This window comes from Pholcus phalangioides, unplaced genomic scaffold, assembly GCF_987345545.1.
Source record: "Pholcus phalangioides strain wild (caught in Gottingen) unplaced genomic scaffold, Ppha-v1.0 ptg000018l_1, whole genome shotgun sequence".
Classification (NCBI taxonomy): domain Eukaryota; kingdom Metazoa; phylum Arthropoda; class Arachnida; order Araneae; family Pholcidae; genus Pholcus; species Pholcus phalangioides.
The window spans coordinates 4,413,817-4,439,552 of record NW_028301611.1 but is presented as its reverse complement, the minus strand read 5'-3'; the positions used below and the strand labels follow the sequence as shown (position 1 = coordinate 4,439,552).

The 25,736-nt window shown below is 42.3% G+C and overlaps 1 protein-coding gene across 1 annotated transcript; it reads right to left on the bottom strand.

The window, feature by feature from the left end:
• Positions 1-1,449: 1,449 nt before the first annotated feature.
• LOC149071601 (retinaldehyde-binding protein 1-like) lies at positions 1,450-25,736 on the bottom strand. The gene is made up of 6 exons (XM_089247611.1): positions 25,682-25,736; positions 25,302-25,461; positions 10,540-10,782; positions 6,866-7,059; positions 5,820-5,930; positions 1,450-1,757 (listed from the first exon to the last, which is right to left on the bottom strand). Exons 2-6 carry the CDS (start codon positions 25,432-25,434, stop codon positions 1,590-1,592), a joined length of 849 nt encoding a protein of 282 aa, XP_089103737.1. The 5' UTR covers positions 25,435-25,461; positions 25,682-25,736; the 3' UTR covers positions 1,450-1,589.

The following is a 25,736-nucleotide window of genomic DNA, read 5'->3' as shown; positions in this document are numbered from 1 at the left end:
TAATCCGTCCTCTATATATGCCTGGCATGTAGCCCTGACATCCCCAAACTTTAACTGTCTGAGGGCACGCTCGCAATTTTTTCACTGGGCAGCTGGCACCATTGTCTAAAGTTATAGCCGAATGACTTTTTAATGTTCATGCAATAGAAGTTTGGTAGGCATTTTCGAGTACCAATGGCGTGCACCAGGGTACACTGGGGGAATCAGGAAACAATCAAAAATCCAATTTTAGAAGGCCGCAAAGTTTTTTTTTGCAGCGTGCCACATAATACCTAAGCCCATCCCTGGACCCATTATAATAACTAGAGCCCGGATTATATGCAAATGCATATGTGCATATGCATTCGCATATTTTGGCCTTCTTTTAGCATTAATTGATATAAATGCATAAAATCACAGAATTATCATTATAAGTGCATATTAAATATAGTGAATTAATACATATATTTATAAAGTATTTTACCAATACTAACTGCTTTATTGTAAGGCTATTTCTAGAGATATGTCAGTGTTAAATGTTTTTTAGAAATAGTGTCGAAATTCTTTTCTTACTGCTGCTTTCGTTATTGAGCAGCTACAATAAACTAAAAATTAAAAAATGCTTGAATAAAAAATGTGAAGTTATTTGCATATGCGGTATACAGTCAAACCTCGTTAGTGCGTCACCTGGTTAACAAGTCACTCCGCTTACCGGGTCATTTTTTGGAAGTCCCAATTGTCTTCAGGCAGGAATCGGCACATTTATGGCTTACTCCGTTTAACGAGTCACTCCGCTTACTAAGTTATATTTTTGCTCTCCCAAGAGTGACTCATTAACGAGGTTTGACTGTATATGTATATGTTATATGAAGGGATATTATTTTTGTAAATGAATTCATATGCACTAAGAAATAGAAAAGATGCATTTTTAAAAACACATCTGCTTTTGTTTTAGGGAGGCGGGGAAAGAATGGTGATACTTTTTAATGCATATTTTCTCATTTTTGGCACATATTTTGACTTTTAAAGATTTATAGTGCATATTCTGGGGTGTTTAATGCATATTTTGGCATTTTAAGTGCGTATTTTTTCATTTTTAAGTGCATATTTGCATATTTTTGGAGCATATTTTGCCACTTTTTTAGTGCATATAATCCGGGCTCCAATAATAACATACACCATACACACCCCAAAAACCTTTTCTGAGGACTGTCCGCTACTTTCAAATAAAAAATTAACACCAACATTGTCTCATTGGATAATTTTAAATGGTGAATATTCATTTTCTTAGTGAGAAATGAGCTTCATATACGAGTTACTTAACTTTTTAATAAATATATAATGACTTTGATATGGTACACATACATATATAAAAATAAAATTCAGTAAATTTACACATAGAAGTGCTCGTGAAATTTCACAAATGCAGCATATATGTAGTACATCTCTGGAAGTATGGTGTGATGGAGAAGTCACTTGAATTTTTGGTCTTTTTGGCTCTTCTATAGCTGCTTGTGTATGTTTTAGTATGAGAAATAATATTGAGCCGAATGGTTCCTGCTAAGAAACATGCACACTTCTCATTCATATGTATTCACTATAATCGTTTCTCATCTGTATCCGGAACTAAGCCTCTTGATGTACTTGTCCTTGGCATATTCGAGTTCTGATAATCCGAATGAAGGATCGTCATTGAAATTGCCACCAAAGTCAGTAGGGAGCACTTCTGGGTCGATGAACTTTTGGATTCCTTTATGGTCGGTGCCATGGAAATGAATCTGAAATGGAGTATTGTATATATATAGAGAGCGTCACATTCAAATTGCCATGAATTTATCATGATTGTCTCAGTGTGTATCTCTCTATCACAGTAAATTAATACTCATCGCCCAATGAGATGGCTGAAAAAAGATGGTTATGAAAAATATAGACGGTTTTAAGAAAATACACAGCCCCATATAAAATCATACATCGCGAAAATAATTAATAAATACTCATAAAACGATTATGGTTGTCTTATCTAAGTAGGGTAGCTCTTCTCGATTTATTCTAATATTTTTATCATATTTCTTTTCAAATGTATCATTTGTATTAGAATTCACGATCCCCCCAGAAGAAAGCTATTTTATTTATTAGTAACCCTATTAGAGAAAAACCTATCTGTAACGTCACAACCTGGAATTGTACTTTACTAAAGATGCTATAGAAATGATCCTATGAAACATGATCTTTTACTAAAGATACTGGTGCCGATATCGAAGAAATTGATTCATGGTGTATTAATAACTCGGTCCATATTATTCATCCTGTTGAATATTTTAAACAATTTGATCATATCCTCCCGACACCTGCATTCCTCTAATGCAGCGGTTCTCAACCTTTTTTGACTCGCGGAGACCTTTTCGGTATATAATTTCTATGGCGGAGCCCTGTTTGACTCGAGGAGCCCTTTTTTGTACATAATTTTCATGGCAGAACATTGTAGGCCTCTCTTATTTACTTATCTATCAAATTTACTGATTCATTTTATTTTTTTTCGAGTCACCGTGGAAGCCCCTGGGAGTTGCACACGGAGCCCTTGGGGCTCCACGGAGCACCGGTTGAGAACCGCTGCTCTAATGTAAACCTATTTAAGAAATCAAGTCTTTCTTCATAGCTCAAGCCATGTGCACCAATCACAGCACGCATTGCTCCTCTCTGCACTCCCTTCAACCAAGTCTATGTCCCTCTGTAGGTATGATCTCCAAAACTTTGTCATACTCCAGTCCAGGACGAACTAGGCCTCGGAAAAGTTGAAGAATTACTTTATAGGAATAAACTTTTTAAGAATGAAACTGAACATTCTTTTCACTTTTTGACCACCGCTGAACAATGCTCAGAAACTTGAGCCGCTCGTCAATGAGAATTCCCGAATCGGTGACCCTAGTTGCATCCGGGATTCTAATACCATTCAAGTCTTAAGTGAAATGTGAGTTGTTCGAACAGAAATGCACTTATAAACACTGAGGATCAGGAGCCATTCATTATACCATGTTACAATCATATTCAAGTTCGTATGGAGCATCTCCCTATCACTGGCTGAGATACGGGTGTGCTTCCCAGCGTCAAACGTGTGTTTAAAAAGTTGATTGCAGATGGCAGCACTACACATAACAAGCATTACACAGAAACAAACTTCACGGAAGGTTCACTACACATATACACACATTCCAACTTGTACCAATTCGTTAGAAGTTCCGCATATGAATATGGACGAGATGCATGTCTGGTTTAGTAGTAGCGTCAAAGGTGACCTAATATATATGTGTAGGTTATATAGTTATATATATGATTTAACGTCATCATCGTGTCTCCCCCCCCCGACTTTCATGTCTAGCTTCGCCTATGCAGCCTACCACTTGGATTCCCGACTACTCCCCCCCCCCCCCCATTAGCTTCACGTCTTCTTCAATTTGCTAACAATCTCATCGATACCTTGATCGAGTTCATCGACAAAAAGTGAAAGTATGGGCCCTAGGACACTTCCTTGAGGGACTCCCACACCTTACCTCTCAGAAAATTCCCCGTTAGTAACCTATTCCCTTAACGTAGATTTTATTCGCACATGCTTTTTAAACACTTTGTATGCAAAAGGGTAGTTACAAAAGGGTTAAAAAGTAAGGACCGTTAGTGATTTCTGGAAAACACGAAACGTTCTTCCTGGCGTTCCTGAGGAAAGGCAAGTATGACATCAAACGCGCCATCTACTTCAAGGAGAAGAAGAACTTCCCAGAGATCTTCTCGACACCGAACCTGGAAGGCCTGAGGAAATGCTTGGAGACGCACATGGCAAGCATCATACTTTACCGGGATAGAGACGGATCTTCCATTATTGTCTTCAGGGCAGGTAGGTTATGTTTGTGTGTGTGTTTTAAAAAGCAGAGGATATAAATCAACATCATTCTGGAAAAGTTGAAGCTACCCTTTATCCGGTCTTCATCGCTATTCCCCAAAATGGACAAGTCACGAATATGAACTTATGGGAAGGGGCTTACGCTGGATCGACCTTTTGGAGGTGGCACAAACGGCTCAGTGGTGGGGGAATGCACAAAAATGTTCTTTCCGAGAAATTTTGGCTTTCATCAATTACTGGCAGCATTGAAGAAGTGTAATTGTATAACATTGTAAGTTGTACAAACAGTATTGTAAAGGTATATGCATGTCTGAAACGCATTGCTAGGGAACCAAGGTAACCAAAGTAAACGTTCCGAAAGTAATCGTTGGGGCCCAGGAACCATTATTGCCCGACGGTTTTTCGCCCGTTTCGGGCATTTTCCCAGCTCTGACGAACTTTTAAAGTAGCCTATCGTTCAAGTCAAGTACCGTTTGGTATTTATGCGAAATCTGGCGACGATAGATCTAAAATAGTAGATTCCTATTGGCAATTCCTGTTGTTCCTATTGGGAATTTTACTCACGTGCATTGTCAACAGACATCCTTAGCACACAGTCAGGCGTCATTTTTAATCACATTGACAGTGAGTGTCTGTGTGTGTGATGGAAATGTGTGAAAAGATCGAACGGCCCCGCCGCGCGACTTCGGTCATCTATTCGCTTCCTGAACTCAAATAGGACATCGCCAGAACTGTGCAGTGTGTAGCTCATATTCTATGGTTCAGCTGGTGATGGTTCATGGCGTTTAACTCGAATACGGTGATTATAGGTGGCCATCCACACAGAACGTGATATATCGTACATTCTACGACTACTAAACCGTACAAGCACCTCGTAAATATTCCTCTGAGGAATATTTACGAGGAATATTACTCTCTTCTAAAGCGGCCCCCTTCTGTCTGCCAGGCTTCATTGCACAGTCTCACCAATTACTGAATTTTTCTTTCCGTCGTGACATTTGGATCATACACTGCACGCATGACCCTCACAAGGGTTTGACAGGGCTTCGTCCTGGTGGCATGGAATGATTCCTATCATTTTTAGCAATAGATCTTCTTGTACATCTTTAACACAGCGGACATGATTCCAACGTGTTATCCGCCAGGGGCGGCTTCAGCAACTGTGCTAGGGGGTGCAGTGCACCCGAGCGGCACGCTGTAAGGTGCGGCGGCAGCCTAAGCTTTGCTTTACACATAAACTTTTAAAATTTTGAATAATAAAAGTTCACAAGACACTTGCGCTGTCAATCTTTTGAGCTATACCATGAAAACGAAGATGATGAGAAAACTTGGGAACAGTTTGGGCCTGAGGTCGTAATACCAGAAACAAGAATGGATTCTATCGCAAGGAATAAATGTTCACATTTCGAGTTCTTCTTCAGGGTCCGGAGTGCCAGCAACTCCACCCCCCCCCCACCCCAGTTTCTGCCTTGGGAGTTCTTGAAATAGATACTCTGGCGTTAACAAAGTTTAACTCTATATTGGACGTTTGAGTTTGATGAAAAACTTTTCAACCCTAAAGCCCCAAAAAGAGGGGACAGAAAACATAATGACATGCATAAACGAGAGCTGTAATGTGTAAGAAGTTATCTGGGGCATATCTGAGAGCGGTGCAATAACTCCGGACCAAAAAAAGGAGTTTGTTTTGTTGGTTAATCAATAAGGTGAACGGCTTTGGATGGATTAAAAAAAAAATGTATTTATCCCAAAGATTATTATTGTCTTCTAGGCAAAAGCTTTCCCAACCTCCCAACAGAGTCGATATAGGGTGGCTTCGCACCGGGTGGCAGGTGAGCTCGAGCCGCCCTTGTGTCCGCTTTGTTGCGAGGGGGTATCAGCAGGCACTGCTGCAAAATTATAAAAGAATGCTGTCTTGGAAAGATACCGTCAAAATCGAGGATAGACTTACTCGACTTCTGATCTTGGCTCCAACGTAGAAACTGGCGAAGTTCCACAAGAAACGGACGTATGCGTTCTCGTTGGCGACGTGCACTCCTTTTATTCGGACTGGGACGCAAGACTGCAACGAAGAATCAAATTGCATTTAGTAATCATTAGTAGCCATCAAAAACGTGGATAAAAGTACCATATTACTAATTATAACGCCGATGCTGTCAGAAGCCAGCCACTTGAAGAGTCATTATGGTAATCTAGAAAGTCTAATTTTCTATATATCATGTATAAAAAGTGGTTCTTAACCAGGGTTCCTTAGACAGAGTTTAAGGGGTCCGTGACCAGTGAGCCTTTGATGAGAAAACAACCATGCAAAAGAAAAAAAATGTGAGGCATTTATCATGCGTGCTAATGCTCGTTTCGCCTGCAAGTTCTCTGATCTTGATTCGACGATCCTGCACCTCACCAGAGTCGTCACCTGGTCGATAACGGTCTTATTTCTTCACGTTAAGGGCCTACCAGAACACGTGCTGGACTCCTCATTGATGTGCGGCCATATTTGAAGCTGTCCTACCCAGTGCTGTCATAACGGATGGGCCTCAAGCGAAGAAGGGGCCTCACAAAATGAGATCTGGTTGAAATTTTTGAGAATTTACCAGGTAGGGCCTCGCAAAAATCACTTGGCCCGGGGGCCCATGATGGTCTTGAGACGGCCCTGGTCGTACCACTCTTTCGTACCACTCCTTCATCGGTGTGGTTACCACAGGACTCTAAAAAAATACTCTCTTTTGTCTACCTTATCTGTTATACTTTTCCCTCTTATATACATTTTTTTATTTTCTCTCCCCCCCCCCCTTTTATCTTTTTGTAACGTGCGATTAGGTTAGCACAAGGTTACCAGATTTATCGCCGATTCTTCAAATAGTGAATAATCCAAATTTCTTCCCAAAATCTTGTACGCGAAGTGGTTAAATCATGAAAAACTAACGTCACAAAGCCATCTAGATTTTACAGCCATTCGGCCGTGTGACTTTGTTTTACTGTATTTGCATAGATACTCACCCGAATTCCCCTTGCCATCAGAGCAAGGTACCGAAGCTGAATGTGCCTGACATGGTTAAGCGATATTCCTTTGGTGTTCATTAGTATCTTGACTCCACACACCTGAGAAGGTTCGTATTCCACCGCTGTGAGAAGTGCCACTGTCATGAAGTGTATGATCGTCGAGAATTTGCTCTCCTCCACTTTCCAGTGCTCTTTGGCCAGGAAAATATAAAAAATCAGAGAATCACACATACACAAAAAACACCTCCTCAAGAAAACACGGCTTCCAGTCAGAAATTCCTGAGAGGTAAAATATTCCTCAGGGCATATCGATTTGGTCATTACTTTAGACAGCCCTGCTCGCAGTGACGTGTGTATGGGGGGGAGGGGGGGGGAGGGGGGGAGGGCTTAACGGGCTATAGCCCAATGCGGCAAGTTCATAACGGCGAAAAAATTTTATTAATGAGTGCCCAAAAAATTTAGTGGAATGCGAGAAGGGCAGCAAAATTTTGCATAACCTAAATAAATCCGCTTCTTCCAAGACAGTAAGGGACTGTGTCAGTGAGTGATCGAAAGAGTTATCTAGAGAGTAAGCACGTGAGTGAGCAAAAGAGTGACCTAGAGAGCTTGCAATCACGTGAGTGGAGGGAAAAGAATGACGAGCATGAACAAGCGTGTGAATGAACAAAAGAGTGACCTACAGAATGAGAGACCTGGTCGATGAGGTGAGTGACGTAGAGCATGTACAATCACGGGAATGACCAGAAGAGCAATCTAGAGTGCATGATAGCATTCTCTATGACGTGTAAATGATCAAAAAAATGACCTATAAAGCAAGAAACCGTGTCAGTGAGCATAGGCGGAAATAGACTTGGAAGTCTGGGGGGGGGCAGTCATTATTGCCGGGGGGAAAGCACGATGATGATGATGTCAATTCAAATACATATATACATTGGATCAGTCGACTCCACCTTTGACGCTGGGGGCATCCCCCGTATCACCGCGCATGTCAGTGAGTGACCAAAAGAATGACCTAAAGCATCTGCAAGTATGTGAGTGACCACAGGTGAGTGACCACAACAGTGTGCAAGCACACATACACGTGAATGACTAAAAGATTGGCTTGAAGAGATTGTGAGCATGAGAGTGACAAAAATACGCAAGCATGTGAGTGACCAAAACAGTGTGCAAGCACACATACACGTGAATGACTAAAAGATTGACTTGAAGAGAGTGTGAGCATGAGAGTGACAAAAATACGCAAGCATGTGAGTGACCAAAACCGTGTGAAAACATGTGCGTGACCAAAACAGTGTGAAAACATGTGCGTGAATAAAAGAATTACTTGAAGAGTGTGTGAGCATGAGAGTGACTTAAGAGACACAGGTGTACTTACAGGAGTGGAGGTGAGGCCAAGCTGGTTATTGCACAGGGTGGCGAATTTGGGGGGGGGGAGTAATAAAGTAAATTAAACTTCTGGGGGAGAAAAGTGGCAAGATTCGTATAATCATAAATTGGCCTCTGCCTGTTCAGTATGTTTTTCGACTATTTTCCGTCGGTTTGAGACTAGATATTCGACCAGGTAGGGCAAGCATGCATTTTTGTGCTCTCTCCCTTGTAATGTTGCATTGAGCGGTTAAAGGATGAATTTGTCCTCCCTCCCTTCCTGGTCTGAAGCACCAGAACCTGCTTGCATTCTCCTCCTAGCTGCGGCCCCCCATTCAGACACGGCCAAATACCAAACCCCTGATCACCATTGATCACTTGAACGCTGACACCTTTGAGAAGGGCTCGCAGCTAAGTGGCACGAAACCTGCCTCGATGTCAGGCAGAAATGCATTTCATTTCATACCGTACACTGCCCAGGCTCTATCGACAATTGTCAATTTTAGCCATTACTTCCCGGTTGAGGGATGGACTCAAAATCTATATATACAGGGTGTTCTGTTAATGGACCGGCGAACTCATAGGGTTGTTAGTAGGCTTCAAGAGGAACAACAATTGGTGTCGCAAAGCACGTTGTGAGTGTGAAAATCGCGAAAAACGCGTGCAGGCTCTGAGTCCAGAGGAGACGAAAGGTCAGTTGACCGTTGAATGCGTTCGTGGGTTCGTTCACCATATCTAACTTGAGCAGCGTCGCGAAGCGCGTGCACTGGGGTAGGATCACGCGCCGCGGACGACGTTTATGCGACGCCTGTGGACACACCGAAGGATCTCATAGCGCGGATTGTCATCGCTGCGGCAGACATCAAAAGCATACCTGGAATCTTCGAGCGCGTCCGGGAATCGTTTTTACGTCGTTGTAGACTGTGCAATGATGTCAGCGGCCACCACTTTTCCAACACCTCTTGTAATAATTAATCAAATAAAAATATTTTTGTAGTTATATGTTATTGTACTTTTTATCGTTTTTTTAGAGTGACGTCGAAACCTGCGTGCGTTTTTCGCGATTTTCACCCTCTCAACGTGGTTTGCGACAACATGTTGCATTGCAATTTTTGTTCTTCTTGGTGTCTACTAACAACCCTCCGAGTTTGTCGGTTCATTAACAGAACACCCTGTATGTTACTGACAAAGCCCGAAGTGCGGCCAATTCGTGACGGGTCCGTCCACTTCGCGAATCAGCCAAGCATTTTGGTCCAAGTCCGAATTGTAGAAATGATTCGGAGTTTGACCGGAGATCCCTGGACAAAGTTCGATATGCTGATGAAAAGACGTCCTGGTAGGAACCAAATCCATATTTTAATCGCCAACCTGTGATGATGTCTGTATGTACCAGCTGCATTGGATTAGCTCCATGTGACAAGAGGAAAAAAAACTAAAAAAAATAATTATATAAATATATATATAGTTTTTCTGCCAAATTTTGGAGAGAAAAAAAATTATCACTGCATCGTGACCGCTGTTTGATGGGTTGCGATAACTAGCCTGGGCATAATTACCACGAATAAATACGCCAACTTTACGATGATCCTGAATGATGTCTTTTGGACAGGGATCACAGGTCACTTCACGAACTGACCGGCGGAATTAGTCGCATCAATATTTAATGAAATTGGCCAATTGGCGAAGTGACCAGCAGCGTCGCGCATTGGCCAATTTCGGTCTTTGGCAGTAACATATATATAAAATTGATTTTCTGTGTGTCTGTGTCTGCGTTCTCTATACAAACTTACAATTTTAAATCTATCGTCGCCAAATTTTGCATATATACCAAACAGGACTCGACTCGATAGGCTACTTTAAAAATTCGTCAGAGCGGAGAAAATGCCCGAAACGGGCGAAAAAACGTCCGGCAATAATGGTTCCTGGGCCCAAACAATCACTTTCGGGAAATTTACTTTCGTTACCTTGGTTCCCTAGCAATGCGTTTCAGACATGCATATACTTTTACAATACTGTTTGTACAACTTACAATGTTATACAATTACACTTCTTCAATGCTGCCAGTAAGTGATGAAAGCCAAAATTTCTCGGAAAGAACATTTTTGTGCGTTCCCCCACCACTGAGCGGTTTCTGCCGCCTCCAAAAGGTCGATCCTACGTAAGCCCCTGCCCATAAATTCATATTCGTGACTTGCCCATTTTGGGGAATAGCGATGAAGACCGGATAAAGGGTAGCTTCAACTTTTCCAGAATGATGTTGATTTACATCCTCTGCTTTTTAAAACACACACACAAACATAACCTACCTGCCCTGAAGACAATAATGGAAGATCCGTCTATATCCCGGTAAGGTATGATGCTCGCCACACGCGTCTCCAAGCATTTCCTCAGGCCTTCCAGGTTCGCTGTCGAGAAGATCTCTGGGAAGTTCTTCTTCTCCTTGAAGTAGGATTGCATCAAGTTGATGGCGCGTTTGGTGTCGTACTTGCCTTTCCTCAGGAACGCCAGGAAGAACTCGTCGTCGTCGGTGCACACCAGGTTCTCTTGTTCTATTATATAAGCAAAGTAATATAAAAGGCAAATGCGATAAATGCGGTTGTTGTACATATTAACAGGGTATTATGCATACTCGCCAAGCATTTTGGTAAGTTTGATAAATTTCCCTAAATGTATCACCTTTACCGGTGATTATGCATAGTGCCCAAGCATCTTTGATTAATTGATGTGTTTCCCATAAATAAATCACTTTTAAAGGCGATTATGCATATTACCCAAGCGTCGCGTTGTTGGTAAACATGATACATAAAAATCGTACTATATATATATATAGAATATCATATAGTAGGATAGGTATGGCATGGTATCGATTTTATCATAATGTCGTATATGATAATTCATACATGTATTGTATCATTATATCAGGGGTTACGATCGCAAAATTTCATATTATTATATCGGGGCCTGACTAGGATCGTCTTAAGAGCCATCCATCATAAGCCCGCGGACAAAGGGATTTTTCTTAGGCCTTACCTGGTAAATTCTCGAAAAATTGAACTACTTCTCGTTTTTCTGAGGCCCCTCTTCTCTTGAGTCCCTTCCCCTGTCCGTGTCCGGTTGGCTCCATGCGTTAAGACGGGGCACTGGGTCCGACTATATTCAGCACACATACTAGATACATTTGGAATTTCTTTTCACGTTACTTATCAAATTCAGCAATTACACTTGGATATTATGCATAATCAGAGAGATAAAGGCGATTAATTTCAAGTATTTACCAAATTTACTTGGTTATTATGCATAATCGCTGTGACCTAAATTCAAATTCTTGCACGGGAATGGCTAGCTACGACCCTTAGGGGCACGAATCCACTAAATGGAATTAAATCAACCCATTCAATATCTAAAATTGCAAACATGCGTGTAAACATGAATACAAACACAGGAGGCCTCATTCCATTTACAAAAAATTCCAACTAATGAGCACTACTTTGCAAATAATAATAATTTGGCGTCCATACTCTGCTTACATGTGTTTTTTATATTACAATTAATGTGTGTCGAACTTGGCATAATTGCGCCATGGTAATATGGTTATAAGTGTTTCAATGTATGGTCAGTGTGTTCAGTCAATGTATATTTCATGCGTAAGATATTGAATACCATATTGGGTGCATATTTTTTCACACTACACCAATTAATGAAATTGAATTGGTAGATAATATGGTTTATGAGCACCCAGTAGGAACCCCTGGTATGTTAACGGGTGTGACCCTACTGCAACATTGATTCTATTCATCCCACTAATGTAAACATCCCAAATGCCGTTGATCGAAATAATTCATAACTTACTAATTTTAGGCTCCATTGTACTACTGCGCTGTGAAGTCAATAACCACAGGCCCGTGTAAATGACAAGTCCAAGGAAACAAAGATAAAACAGTTAATTATTCTTTAATTATTAGGCTACGATAAATAAGGGCATTAAATATACGATTTACAAATAGAAGCTAGGACAGTGCATTACATATTTTCAATTTACATGGAGAGTGATAAATGGTTCGTCAAGTCGGAAGTGTGACTTACCCCAAATCCGGTGAAGATCAACTTCACTCCTTCGTGAGTGCCCATCTCACACTTATCTTGTGGACTTCCACACCATCTCTGACTCTGTCTATCTCACTCCCTCTCTCTCTCACTCTCTTTATATCTCCACTCTTCTCAAACTTCATATATATATTTTTCTTTGGCTATCCGCCTACTCCTACCTATATTCCATAAACTTATGGACATGCGTTTCATTGGCTACTGCTATCCCTTTGGTTCGGTTGACGTTCCTGTGGGAACTATTCCCGGAATCCGCAAAACTCCTTTCACCTAAAACTATCTGCTCTAACCCTGGACTTTCTCGCGCTTTTACGTGTATACAAAATTCTGACCAGCTGCAAATATCATTGAAATATGAGCGCGGCCGCTGAATTTTATTACCTTATTCTTCTCATACAACTTATACCGATTTCTTTCATAATGTCCTGCACCCTTTATACGATTCATTTCAGTCCCCATATTTATAGATCTGTTTATCGCTACTTTTTATACTACTTCTTCGATTCTGTATTCCTTACGTGCTACGCGCCAAATTTATAGGCTTCTTTCATGATCCATATTCTTTGGGACTCTTAACTCCTAACACCTGGATAACACCTGGCTGGTATGGCTTTGAAATACATAATTTCAAAGTCCATCCTTTCATACCATTATTCCTCGAACGATACTATTATTTGACTTTGCTAATTCCTTTACAGTATAACAAGTATGTGGGTTTTTTTTTGGCTTAGGTTGGGGATAAGCAAGGGCCCCCGGGAGGGGAGACACAATGATGACGATGTGTGGCACAGCTCTATATGCAACCATTTCGCACCACTGACATAGGGACATTTAAATGTCAGAAAGAAAACATCTCGAGCGGGATTGCTCACTCAGCGTCAGATTAACAGATGTTGTCGTATAGCCCAATGGGCCAGGACGAGGCTTAAATGATCGCACATTACAATTTCGCAAGTTACGTTGGTCACACGCACTTGAGCACAAATAAACTTTAAAAAAAAGAAGTTTATATAATTTGATGCTTTTTGGCAGCTATATTAAATTGAACTCGACACTGGAAAGTTATACTGTGAAAAAATTGGGGACTTGGAAACATGTAGATTCAGAGAAATTGCTACAAAGTGTTTCTTTAAGGCGAGTATAAAAGCTGTTACATTGGTCACAGCTATTATTTATGAAAAAAATGTTGTGGTGTGCTGGCGCCCTCAGTTCATATTTCACTCGCCAGAGGGCGACACCATACCATAGTGTACTTCCATACTCGGTACAAATTTTTTCTTTCCTGTACGAAGTGTACAACTCCACGACGGCATTTTATTTTGTATCAGTTGTTGTCTACCATGGAGTAAGACGCCTTCATATACTATGTATTACGTGTGTATTAAGGAGTTCTACCATGGAGGAAAGAATAAAGGTCTGGACACACATATCCGCACCGTGCCCGGCACGTGCGTCGGCCGGGTGTAGGTCAACACACGGTCAAAGAATAATTCTTTGCTAAGCAATGCAGCCGTTCACACATATCCGCACCGTAGCCGAGCACCGTCACCAAGTATTTCATTTTATATTTTTACGGTGACGGTGCGGTCTCGGGAGAGAGAGAGAGCGCAGATTTTTTTTATAAAAGAGAGAGCTCATCTATTTCATGTCGCTTCTCAATTTTCATCAATTGCTGAATTATTAATTCCATTTATTTCTTGATTTTATTCTATTTCCGCATTATTTCTTTTATTAATTCTGAATTTTCATTGGTACTGAAATTATTTCTCCCAATTATTTTTAATCCCTCGATTCTAAATTTTTCATTAGTTTCGGAAACGGTTTCTCACATTAGTTTAAAATTATCTCCATCAATTTTTGTGTTAATTCACATTTGTGTAGTTATTGTTTTTTTTTGTATGGGGGTATTTCTTAGCGTTCGTGTATATTCAGTATGCCGATTCCCTCTTCCCACAAAATATATGAAATCTTGTTAAAGGGAGCGGGTGTCCTAAACATTTTTCGTCCCCCCGAAATTGTTTGGACGCACCTGGCCCCGGTTCTGTGGCACTAGCGTAATATGTAGAAAACATATGGATAAGCATTTTCACAACTTTGATGGGAAAACAAAGTTTAAAATTATGTTTCATTGCATATAACGAAATTTTGCCGGGGACAGTTTTGTTAAAATAATAATGTAAACTTGGAAAAGTAACTGGGTTTAATTTCCGATGCTCTATAAATGAATCATTGTTTTGGTTTTAACATAAATTATATAAATAGAAAACGGTTCGAAAATTTTTGGGTTTTTCTTATGGGAAAATATAGGAGACATTTTAAATTTGGTACTCACATCAGATGCAACATGTTAAGCCATAAATGCTTAACCCATGTCCTGTGCTCCAAATGCGGCCCTCGGAAGCATTTGATGTGGCCCGTGACAACAAAAAAAAAAACCTCTCAAGTGGTCTCAAGCACATTTCAAAATCACTTGAGTGACTAGCGGCACACCTCCAGTTCACTTAAGTGGATCGTGATACATTTGCAGATTATCCTATTGAGTGGTTAGTGGCACATTTCCAGATCTCTCGAGTGGCCCGCGGCACGCTTGCAGAACAATAAAGTGGCCCACACATTCCAAAAAATCGAGCACCTTTGTGCTAAATATCTGACAAAGGTGTTTCAGCGACTGGGACTTTGGCAATGAGTGCTTTAAATTATTATCGAATACTGGTGAGGCATTATCATTGAATCAAGCCCCGGCAGACCAAACACCCCAATCGTTATTGATTTTAATATTCATTTGCCATCTGCAGAGGAGCCAATTTTTAGTTTAGAAGGTTCCGCGTACACACACACACAGAGTAAAAGATATGCGCGCTCTTTCGTACAATATGCTCCTGCTGAGCTGAGATACACTTCTCCGAGGTGTTATCGGAATTTGACACCACCTGCCCCTACAGATGATTATATTTATGATGGCCGTTGACTCTGAATAAAAACGAGTGTGTACGTGAGGAAGAGATTATACCACTCTCGCCCACAGATTGTTTTCATTTCTACACTGCTGGCCACCCAAATTGCAACACCAAGAAAGACAAGAGATATCGCAACAATATTTATTTTGTAGATAACATGTTGACCAAGCATCAAATGATTAAATTTATAGACTTCTGTGAAGTGTGGTTCCTGCCAAAATCAGTAGCCAGAGTAGCCGCCATTGTTGGAGATCACCGCTGCCACACGCCTCGGCATTGATTCAAAGAGACTTTGGATGTGTTCTTGGGGTACAGCAGACCAAGCAGCTTCCACGCGTTGCCAAAGTTGATCTGGTGTGGCAGCTGGGGATGTAATCTGGGTCAATCGTTGAGCAACCATGGACCACATGTTTTCTATCGGCGAAAAATCCGGAGAGCGAACTGGCCAGGGAAGCAATTCAATCTGGCGATTGACGAAGAACCTTTGGACAATGCGTGCCACGTATGGTCGCGCATTATCCTGTTGAAATATGGCTGTGGGCAAGCCCTGAAGGTAAGGAAGGACAACTGGCTCCAACAGCTCGGAGATGTAGCGCTGGCTTTTTAAAGTACCGGCAATGCGTACTAGAGGAGTGCAAGAGTGATATCCAATACCGCCCCATACCATAATACCCGGTGCAGGACCAGTGTGGCGGTGCATAACGCAGCTGTTCAGCATCCTCTCTCCACGGTGTCTCCAGACTCGAATCCGACCATCGTGGTGTTGCAGACAGAAGCGTGACTCGTCAGTAAAGACAATTTCATTCCATTGTGCCGTCCACATCCTTCTTTCATCGCACCATTGGCGGCGGAGACGTCTGTGGTTCTGCGTCAAGGGTAGACGAAGCAATGGACGTCTTGCGGACAGACCACTCTGCTGTAAACGGCGTCGAATGGTACGCGCAGACACTGGATGATGCGGTAAAGACTGAATGTGCTGTGCTATGGTTCGTGATGTGGCTGAGCGATCCGTCACTGCCATACGCACAATACGCCTGTCATCACGTGAAGTGGTGCACTGAGGTGGATGCGATCGAACACGTCGGTCCGTCGTACCCTCCTGCATCCAACGATCACATATCCGCATTACAGTTGTTTGGTTTCGTCCAACACGACTACCGATTTCCCTGAAAGATAATCCACAATCTCGGTAGGCCACTATCCTTCCTCTGTCGAACTCGGATACTTGATCAAAAGATGATCGCTGTTTTCTACGAGGCATAATTGATCGTTTTTTTGAAAAAACCACAAGAAAAACACAATTGCCGTACTTCAAATCGTCGAAATCTCCATGCCTTAAATAACGCTTTTAAGTGGCGCTACAGGCGCGCGTGATGTGCGTCTGCGCTGAAATTCTAATCATTTGCATATCTCACCTCCGCTAATGCATGTTGTAAATTTCATGTTATTTGCATGCTTCCTTCAGGGTGTTGCATTTACGGTGGCCAGCAGTGTATATGGCTTTTTTCTTCTCTCCACTTTTATCACTCCGTAAATAATCTCCTGTCTCCAAACTATAAACAAGAATGCATATAGTCAAACTAAGCAAATGGCCGTCTTTTTATTTTCAGCTGCATTTAAAGATCCTATCCTTTTTTGCGGGTTTGTCGCATACAAAAAATCTATCGGAGATCAATCCAAAATAAAAACAAAATAAAAATTTCTATAGAAAACATACACGCAGGTAAAAAAAATTTATATACATGTAATAGATTATTTACAGAAATGTTTAGAACAATTAATTATTGTTAATTTACGCTAGGGTTATTATACCAAATCACTCTTGTTAATTAATTTACTGAACATTTTGATTGCACCGAACCGGCTGCGTTAAAGCCTTGAAGCAATCGACACAGCTTCGTAGTCAGCATGCGGCAGCGACACGGGCAACACACGGAAAGGTGTGGTCTGAAGAGGAACGAGCCGAGTCACGGCCAACTGACGCCCGAGCTACGGTCCTGGCACGGTGCGAATATGTGTGTCCAGACCTTAACAGGAAGTGACGTCAGGCACGAAAATTGAAGCCGTTGTAGCAACCCTATGGGCTGACAAGTGAGCCGAAACAAACCGCTCTTTTCCCTATACTTAACATGTGTTTTGCCGGATCAAATTCTCTTAAAATATTAATATCTAAATAAATTTAAGCACCATGACTCCAAATCTAAGCACCATGGGAAAAATCGAGTTCCTAAAGTGAATAGTATATTTTTAAATGATTTTTAAAAACGGGGATGTTTCTCATAGGAAAGCATGGGAAGCCACGGTTTCTTTGGGCTAACTTGGTCCCTTTAATAGAGCTATCACTGGCTTCATCTGGCAACCCAGATTCCCCATGCTTTCTCAACGGACGCGCTGGTCGCGTCACCTCCTGTTATTCTTTCCTCCATGGTTGTCTACACACGCCGGAGACGAGACACGTTGGTATCTCGGGCCGCGAAAACTATCCTCACGTTGTAAATTATTAAATACGCTTTAATGTAATTATACTTCTGATTCTCCTGGAGTCGTCAATAGGTCTTACAACTGGTGACCTTTTTCCATGTTCCTACACGCGACAAGTTTCGACATCATACTGACAGACTGCTACGGTGCCACAGCGTTGTCTTCACATCAATCCGGATACATCCGTAAACCGTAAGCTTTAATTTTTCTCTTCATGTCGTAACACTCAAGTTGAACGTTTGAAACGAAGCCATCCGTATTTATTCCGCACTATTTTCGTCATATAGTATATATTCCCTCTCGACCATGCCTCAGACTGACGACCAAAATTCTCCCGCACCAGCGGCACAAATCGCCCGCGTAGCAGTAAAACCCCCTCCGTTTTGGAAAGCGAATCCAACTCTATGGTTCAGCCAAGTGGAGGCGCAATTCGCACTCGCAAACATTACCACGGACACTACTAAATTCCATCACGTTGTTTCGGTTGTGAGTCGGACGTTCTAGCATCGGCCAGCGATCTCATCCTTAACCCGCCAACAGAGAACAAGTACGAGGCTCTGAAAAAACGACTTATCGACTTACACTCACAAAGCGAAACCTCGCGAATTCGCACACTGCTACAAGGACTGGAACTCGGTGACGAACGCCCACCACAACTTCTTACACGCATGCGTGCGTTAGCTGCAGGTAGTGTGGGAGAACCTCTACTCAAATCACTGTGGCTCGCCAGGCTGCCGAGTACTACCCAAAGTGTCCTCGCCGCGTTAGAAGGTGACCTCAACCAGCTTTTTTTTTTTTTTCAAGTCGAGCACAACTCAGGTCTATCGCTATGGGCAATTTACTACCTAGTGAATTGTGCCGGAATTGTAAGTGCGTGTACCTAACAGTCTGAGTGCGTATCTAGTGTTGTGTATGATTTTTCAGTGCTGCCATCTATATCTCAGAAGTGAAGTGAGTTATAGATGGCAGCACTGAAAAATCATACACAACACTAGATACGCACTCAGACTGTTAGGTACACGCACTTACAATTCCGGCACAATTCACTAGGTAGTAAATTGCCCATAGCGATAGACCTGAGTTGTGCTCGGCTTGAAAAACTGCCGACAAAATTTGTGACCTGGCCCTTCCGGCGCAGGTCACTGCTATATAGGTGCCACCACAACAATCGGAACTGGCGAGGCAAGTGGCACAACTAACCAAGCAAGTGAGCGAACTAACGGCTGTCGTCCATGCATCTCGCAGCTACGACCGTAGCCCCCACTTCCGCCGAAGGAGCAGCTGAAGAAATCGACAGTACAAAGAGCCGGAGAACAATATGTGTTTTTACCATGCGAACTTCGGTTCAAGAGCCAGGAAATGTAACCTTCCATGTGATTACCGCGCCCAGCCGGAAAACTGAAACAGCGATCGCTATATTGACAGAATTGTTTTGGCCGACCAGACTTCAAAAACAAAATTTCTCATAGACACGGGTGCTGATATTTCTGTGCTAACGAACTTCGTACCTCAAACCAAAACGCCAGCGGACTTGCTTCTATCTGCCGCAAACGGCACGAAAATTCCAACTTTTGGCACTACCACCCTCGACTTACTTACTTACCCTCGACCTGAAACTACGCCGTCCCTTTACATGGACATTCATCGTGGCAGACGTACAACAACCTATCGTCGGGATCGAGTTCCTGCAACACTTCAACCTACTAGTTGATGCCAAGAACTCTCGTCTCATTGATGGTAACACTAACCTTTCTTCCTCTGGCAAACCACCTAGCTCTCAATTGTCGTCAACCACCATCAGTCTTCTTTTGGGTGATTCTCGGCTCCATGAAGCTCTCGCGAAGTATCCGGAGGTAACCAATCCGTCTCAACTATCCAACAAAGCAGAACTTTCGACAATATATCACCACATTGAAACTAAAGGAAACCTGTCTTTTGCAAACCTAGGCGCCTGTCACCTGAGTTGTTGAAGATAGCTAGCTCGAAAAGAATTTGAATTTCTGATGTCAGCTGGAATAATTCGCCCATCAAAATCGCCTTGGGCAAGTCCTCTGCATATGGTTCGCAAAGCTAACGGCGAATGGCGTCCATGTGGAGACTACCGTCGCTTGAATTCTATTACTGTGCCCGACCGTTATCCAGTGCCACATCTGCAAGACTGCACGCAAGCATTTCATGGCAAGACGATCTTCTCTACTCTGCATCTCACCCGCGCGTATCATCAAATCCCAGTGAATCCAGAAGACGTCCCAAAAACAGCAGTCACTACTCCTTTTGGGCTGTTTGAATACACTTGTATGCCGTTTGGCCTCCGCAATGCTGGCCAAAGCTTCCAACGATTCATGCACCAAATCCTTTTTGGACTCGATTTCTGCGTCCCATACTTTGACGATTTCCTGATAGCATAAACCAGTGAAGAAGAACACGTTCAACATCTACACCAAGTCTTCTCTAGATTGAAACACCATGGTCTTCAACTCAACCCATCAAAATGTGTACTCGGAAGAAGTGAAGTGAAGTTCCTAGGATGCCTTATTACTTCGACCGGAGTGAAACCCCTTCCACAGAAGGTCTAGGTTATTAGAGAGTTCCCAAAACCAAAGACAGTCATCGAACTCCGACGTTTCCGGGCAGTGCTCAACTTCTACAGACGTTTCCTCTCGCAAGCTGCACACACTCAAGCATGAGCACTACATGAATTCCTCAAAGATTCCAAGAAGAACGACAAACGACCTATTCCTTGGACAGACTCTGCTGTCGCAGCATTCGAGAAGTCGAAATCAGATTTGGCCAATGCTGCTGCACTAACATACCACTCTCCCGATCATAAGCTATCAGTTGCAGTCGACGCATCTAACGTTGCTATAGGCGCTGTTCTTCAGTCACATACAAATTCTGGTTTACAGCCCTTGGCCTTCTTTTCTCGCAAACTGAAGCCTGCCGAATGTAACTACTCTACCTATGACAGAGAGCTCCTGGGTATATATTCGGCTGTTCAACATTTTCGCCACTACCTGGAAGGCACCAACTTCATAATCTTCACAGACCACCGTCCCCTGGTATACGCCTTTCAAAAGAATTCCAATTCCTGCTCTCCTCGCCAACTTCGGCATCTGGACTACATTGGCCAGTTCAGTACTGACATCCGACACATTTCTGGCTCTAGCAATGTAGTCGCTGACACACTGTCCCGCATCAATGAAATTAATCCCCAATGTCCGAACCACACAGAACTTGCTACAGCTCAGGCAGAAGATGAAGAGCTTCGAAACCTGACGAAGAAGACAGACTCTCAGCTGCACTGGAAATCACTCGAACTGTCACCCTCTACTCATGTTGTCTGTGACACTAGCACCGGAAGTGTTCGCCCGTATGTGCCACATAAACTGCGCCGTCAAGTCTTCACATTCCTTCACAACCTTCCTTCACCACATAGGCCTAGTAGGTCCACTACCACCATCAGACGGTTACAGATATCTCTTAACGTGTGTCGACAGATATACCAGATGGCCAGAAGCATACCCTATTCAAGATATATCTGCTGACACAGTTGCTCGAACATTTGTCTCAGGATGGGTCTCAAGATTCGGCATCCCGTCTAATATTACCACAGACCAGGGCAGACAGTTCGAGTCCAACCTCTTCAGGCCACTTAAAGCTCTCCTTGGTGCCCGGCGCATTAGAACAACTACATACCATCCGGCATCCACCGGCTTAAAACAGTCTTTAATGTGCCACTCCAACAAGCGTTGAACTGAAACACTACCAACCATGTTACTAGGTCTCCGCTCTGCCTACAAAACTGATCTTCGCAGTACTGGTGCTGAACTAGTGTATGGCACCACCCTTAGGCTACCAGGTCAACTGTTGTGCTCGTCGACACCGTGCCAAGCTGGAGATCCCAGCAGCTTTGTTGAACAACTGCGCCACACTATGGCCAGGTTGCAGCCAGTACCAACTTCAACTCACTCTACAGGTTCTACTACATGTTTCAAACATCCAGCACTGTCAACCTGCACTCATGTCTTCCTCAGAGTTGACTGCGTCAACCCTCCACTAACTCCACCTTATGATGGCCCGTATCCAGTTGTGTCTCGGACTGACAAACTAATGTAATCACTCTGGATGTAAATGGCAAGAGATCAACTGTCAGTCTGGACAGAGTTAAACCATGTTTCTTGGACATTGCAGAAACCAACTCCGACCAAAACCAACCATTAACCCTAACGGCATCAAATCTTCCGAACATGACTGTGAAGAACAAAAAGGACTGTGATGAAAAAAAATCTGGTGTCACGACTCGTTCAGGACGAACTATTCGATTTAATTTTAACTATCGTGATTGTATCTAAACATTGTAATCATCCTAATTTCTCTGTACCTCCAGTACACATTGGGGGGAGTACATGTGGTGTGCTGGCGCCCTCAGTTCATATTTCACTCGCCAGAGGGCGACACCATACCATAGTGTACTTCCATACTCAGTACAAATTTTTTCTTTCTTGTACGAAGTGTACAACTCCACGACGGCATTTTATTTTATATCAGTTGTTGTCTACACACGCCGGAGACGAGACACGTTGGTATCTCGGGTCGCGAAAACGATCCTCACGTTGTAAATTATTAAATACGCTTTAATGTAATTATACTTCTGATTCTCCTGGAGTCGTCAATAGGTCTTACAATGTAATAGATTGAGTACAAAAATTATTCATTTAACAATTTTTATACCATTTCTTGAGGTGGTGAACAAGTTTTCTAATGTTTAAAATTATCTTTTTATGAAATTCCATTATTTACAAGCGAAAAATGGAGCTCATTTTGGCTGTGAATGTTATGTTGGTCACGGGGAATGACTATACGAGAATGAATAAATTTTACGGCATTAGAAATACAAGTCAAAAATCATTACCTTTAAACTAATAACATCATAATAGCATTATGCGACCAGTGATGACGTTGCTAAAATCTAATGCCACTCGATATTGAGAGGACAGTTTGGATTTGAGTGGGAAGACGTTGCAGCCACAATGTCTTTAAGAAATCATCGGTTAGTCGAGATTCGGAGAGTTGGCGCATTTTTCGTAGCAGCTGTAATGGTTTATCATCTCCGAGTTGAATTTCTGTGAGCAACTTCTTGATTTTGGCAGATTCAGTTTCGGCAAACTCCTGTATCAGCCGGTCCGAAAGAGCCTGGAATTTTCCGGTCGCAGGAGGATTGACGACAGTATCGGCAACCGCATGTAGTGTTTCTGAGTCGATATTAGCGACGAGAGCGGCGAATTTGGTATCATCACTTGTAATGCGGCTGAGGAGGAGAGCTTGCTCGCATTGCCTCACCCAGAGAGAAACGTTTGTCTTCCAAAATGGGGGAAGGCGGAGAGCGACACTGGAAACTTGGGGAACGGTATTGTCCTCTTCTGCTGCCATCATCCTGTTGCTTGAGAGAGAAGAGAACCAAGAGGTCAAGCGGAAGTGACCTTATGAGGGAGGATGCTCCGTGGTCCACAGTTGCTAGGAGAAAAATCCTCTGCTGCTGCTCTCACCGTAATGGCGTCTTTTGAAGAATATTCAGAAGGTATCATTATTTGCGTTTAAACGTCTGCGGTCACCAATGCTAAAATCTAATGCTAAATGGTGACGGTAGCGCAATTGCATCTGACTCCATATGAATGAGACGTAGTTGTAGATACATTATCTTTAATTATGATGCTATATAGAAGATATTATTTACATGGTACATATATTAAGAGGGAGAAAGACGACGTTGGTGCACCTCGTGTGAGAGCTGGAGTTGAACTGATGTTCTCACACACATGGCCCTTTGGACCCTCCGAAGGGGCATCCGGTCACGTGATCATCTCGTGTTTCAGTACAGAATGAACTGAGATTCTTTCACGTGACCAGAGCGTGCTTGTTAAGAGAGAGCCAATGTACAAAGTAAACTAATAACAATAATACATATAAGAATATATATTGAGGCTCTACAACGTATTGCGTCGGTAAGTCATGAGGTCAGAGGTGGAAAGTGTTCGGGGCGGGAGGAGGGGTGCTGGATTCGAACCCACCCACGGAAAAGCTTCAACTTTTTTTCTGGAAGAGTATCATTTATCGCCCAAAATTTGAAGTACTGTATTTGCATATGTCACATTCACGATATAGATCTGTTTATGTTCGACTATGCCTTTTTTTAGATAGAACGATATCGTGGCCCGATATAGATCAACATTTGAAACACATTTTGTGATATAAATCTATACGTTTGTGCTACTGGGAAGGCCGCAAGTTGTCGTCTTTCCTTCTCTCTTGTGGACAATATTTCCGTACGTAATGTCGAATCAGTTCATAGTATTCGCCCTGAATCATTCGTGGTATCCGCATGTGTGGAGCTGCTTTTGGCCTTCCTACACTAAAAGTGAATATGGGAAGAAGAAAAAAAAGCTTTTTCCTTCTGTTCTTGATCAGGGTCTTTCATTTGACCAGATTCAAATTCTTTTTTCCGAGAGACTTTCTCGGGGAATCTATGAAACGTATTGCACATGAACAAAAATATCGTAATCCTGATAATATTAGACAGTTCTATTCTAGCTCCACACAATGGCTGAATAACAAAAATGCAGGATTTTAGCTCAACGGGAAAAGAAGTCCCGTTTTAGAATAGAAGTTTAAAAAAAAGAACGAGAGATTGAACATTTTGCGAACAATTATGAGGAAAAGACAGAGTTGTCTCGTTTTTTTTCAATACCGATTTACCATGTGCCCCATTCGACCAAACAGGGTGTATATGTTCACCGTACTTGCAAAGTGGACTTTTATCGGAAATAATTATCACTTGGTTATTGCTATTAGAAACCGTGAGTCCCGATGTGATCACATTTAGCCGCGTGGATTATAGTTGTCGCGATCTTTCACGTTTTAATACAGGCATGGTAGATGATAGGCATTCAATACATTTTTATAATTATTGAACTTTTTTTTTTTTGAAAGTATAGTTATTTTACATTGATGAATTGGATAACTCGAACATTTATATTATCTCCTTGAGCTTCGAATTAACCATTTTCGCGTGTTTTTGGGAGAAAAAATCAGCAAATCCCGGATAAAAGAAAAAGATGACAGAAAGTTAGCCAGGAATTCTTGAGAAAGCAAACGGACATATCACAATCAAAACTTCGTGTTATTATCCGAAACATGGGGGGAAAGATCGAATTAGACAGGTAATTTTAACATTAAATTAAATAGGAAAGTCAAGAGAAATTTCCTAAAGTTCGAATTATCCAAAAATCTAAATTAGCCAAGTTCACCTATATTTAAGTGATTTCTAACACATAGGCGGAGATTGACTCGGAAGTCTGGGGGGAGGGGCACGGTCATTATTGCTGGGGGCACGATGATGATGATGTCAATTAATATATACATATATACATTAGATCAGTCGACTCCACCTTTGACTCTGGGAGGGCAATGCCCACCATGACCCCCCCCCCCCCACCCCGTATCTTCGCCCATGTTCTAACATCGTTTACCTTTGACGTAACGCCGGATGTCAGAGAGGCCACGCTCCTTAACTTCTGGGGTTTCACCGAGTTCCATCACGGCTCGATTCTTCATTTTCTCGTTGAGTTCCAGTAATCTGAAGGGCAGGATCTCTTCCTCCATCTTTGAAATGTTAACTCGTCGGAACGTCTGAAGAAAATAACACAAGCGCGACTGTGAATATTCGCTTGACCTTCACTTTTGAAAAAAAACGCGACATATCAAATGTTTGCGATCATCATCATCATCACTATGATTGACGTCGCCGATCCTTTATCCACGATCGACCACGAAAGAACCAACAACACAGAGAAGAACACAAAAATATAACTTCTTTATCTTTTCGGAAAATATTTGATATTTTTGTTACCCTCGTCGCGCCGTGACGCCCATCGTATCCTACCCCTTGAACTTGTGTGGACCAA

Coding starts and splice junctions, on each gene's coding strand:
- LOC149071601 (XM_089247611.1), bottom strand. CDS start 25,434: ATGGAGGAAGAGATCCTGCCCTTCAGATTACTGGAACTCAACGAGAAA. Junction 10,783..25,301: donor CATCCGGCGTTACGTCAAAG/GTAAACGATGTT, acceptor CTTATATAATAG/AACAAGAGAACCTGGTGTGC. Junction 7,060..10,539: donor CATTATTGTCTTCAGGGCAG/GTAGGTTATGTT, acceptor TCCTGGCCAAAG/AGCACTGGAAAGTGGAGGAG.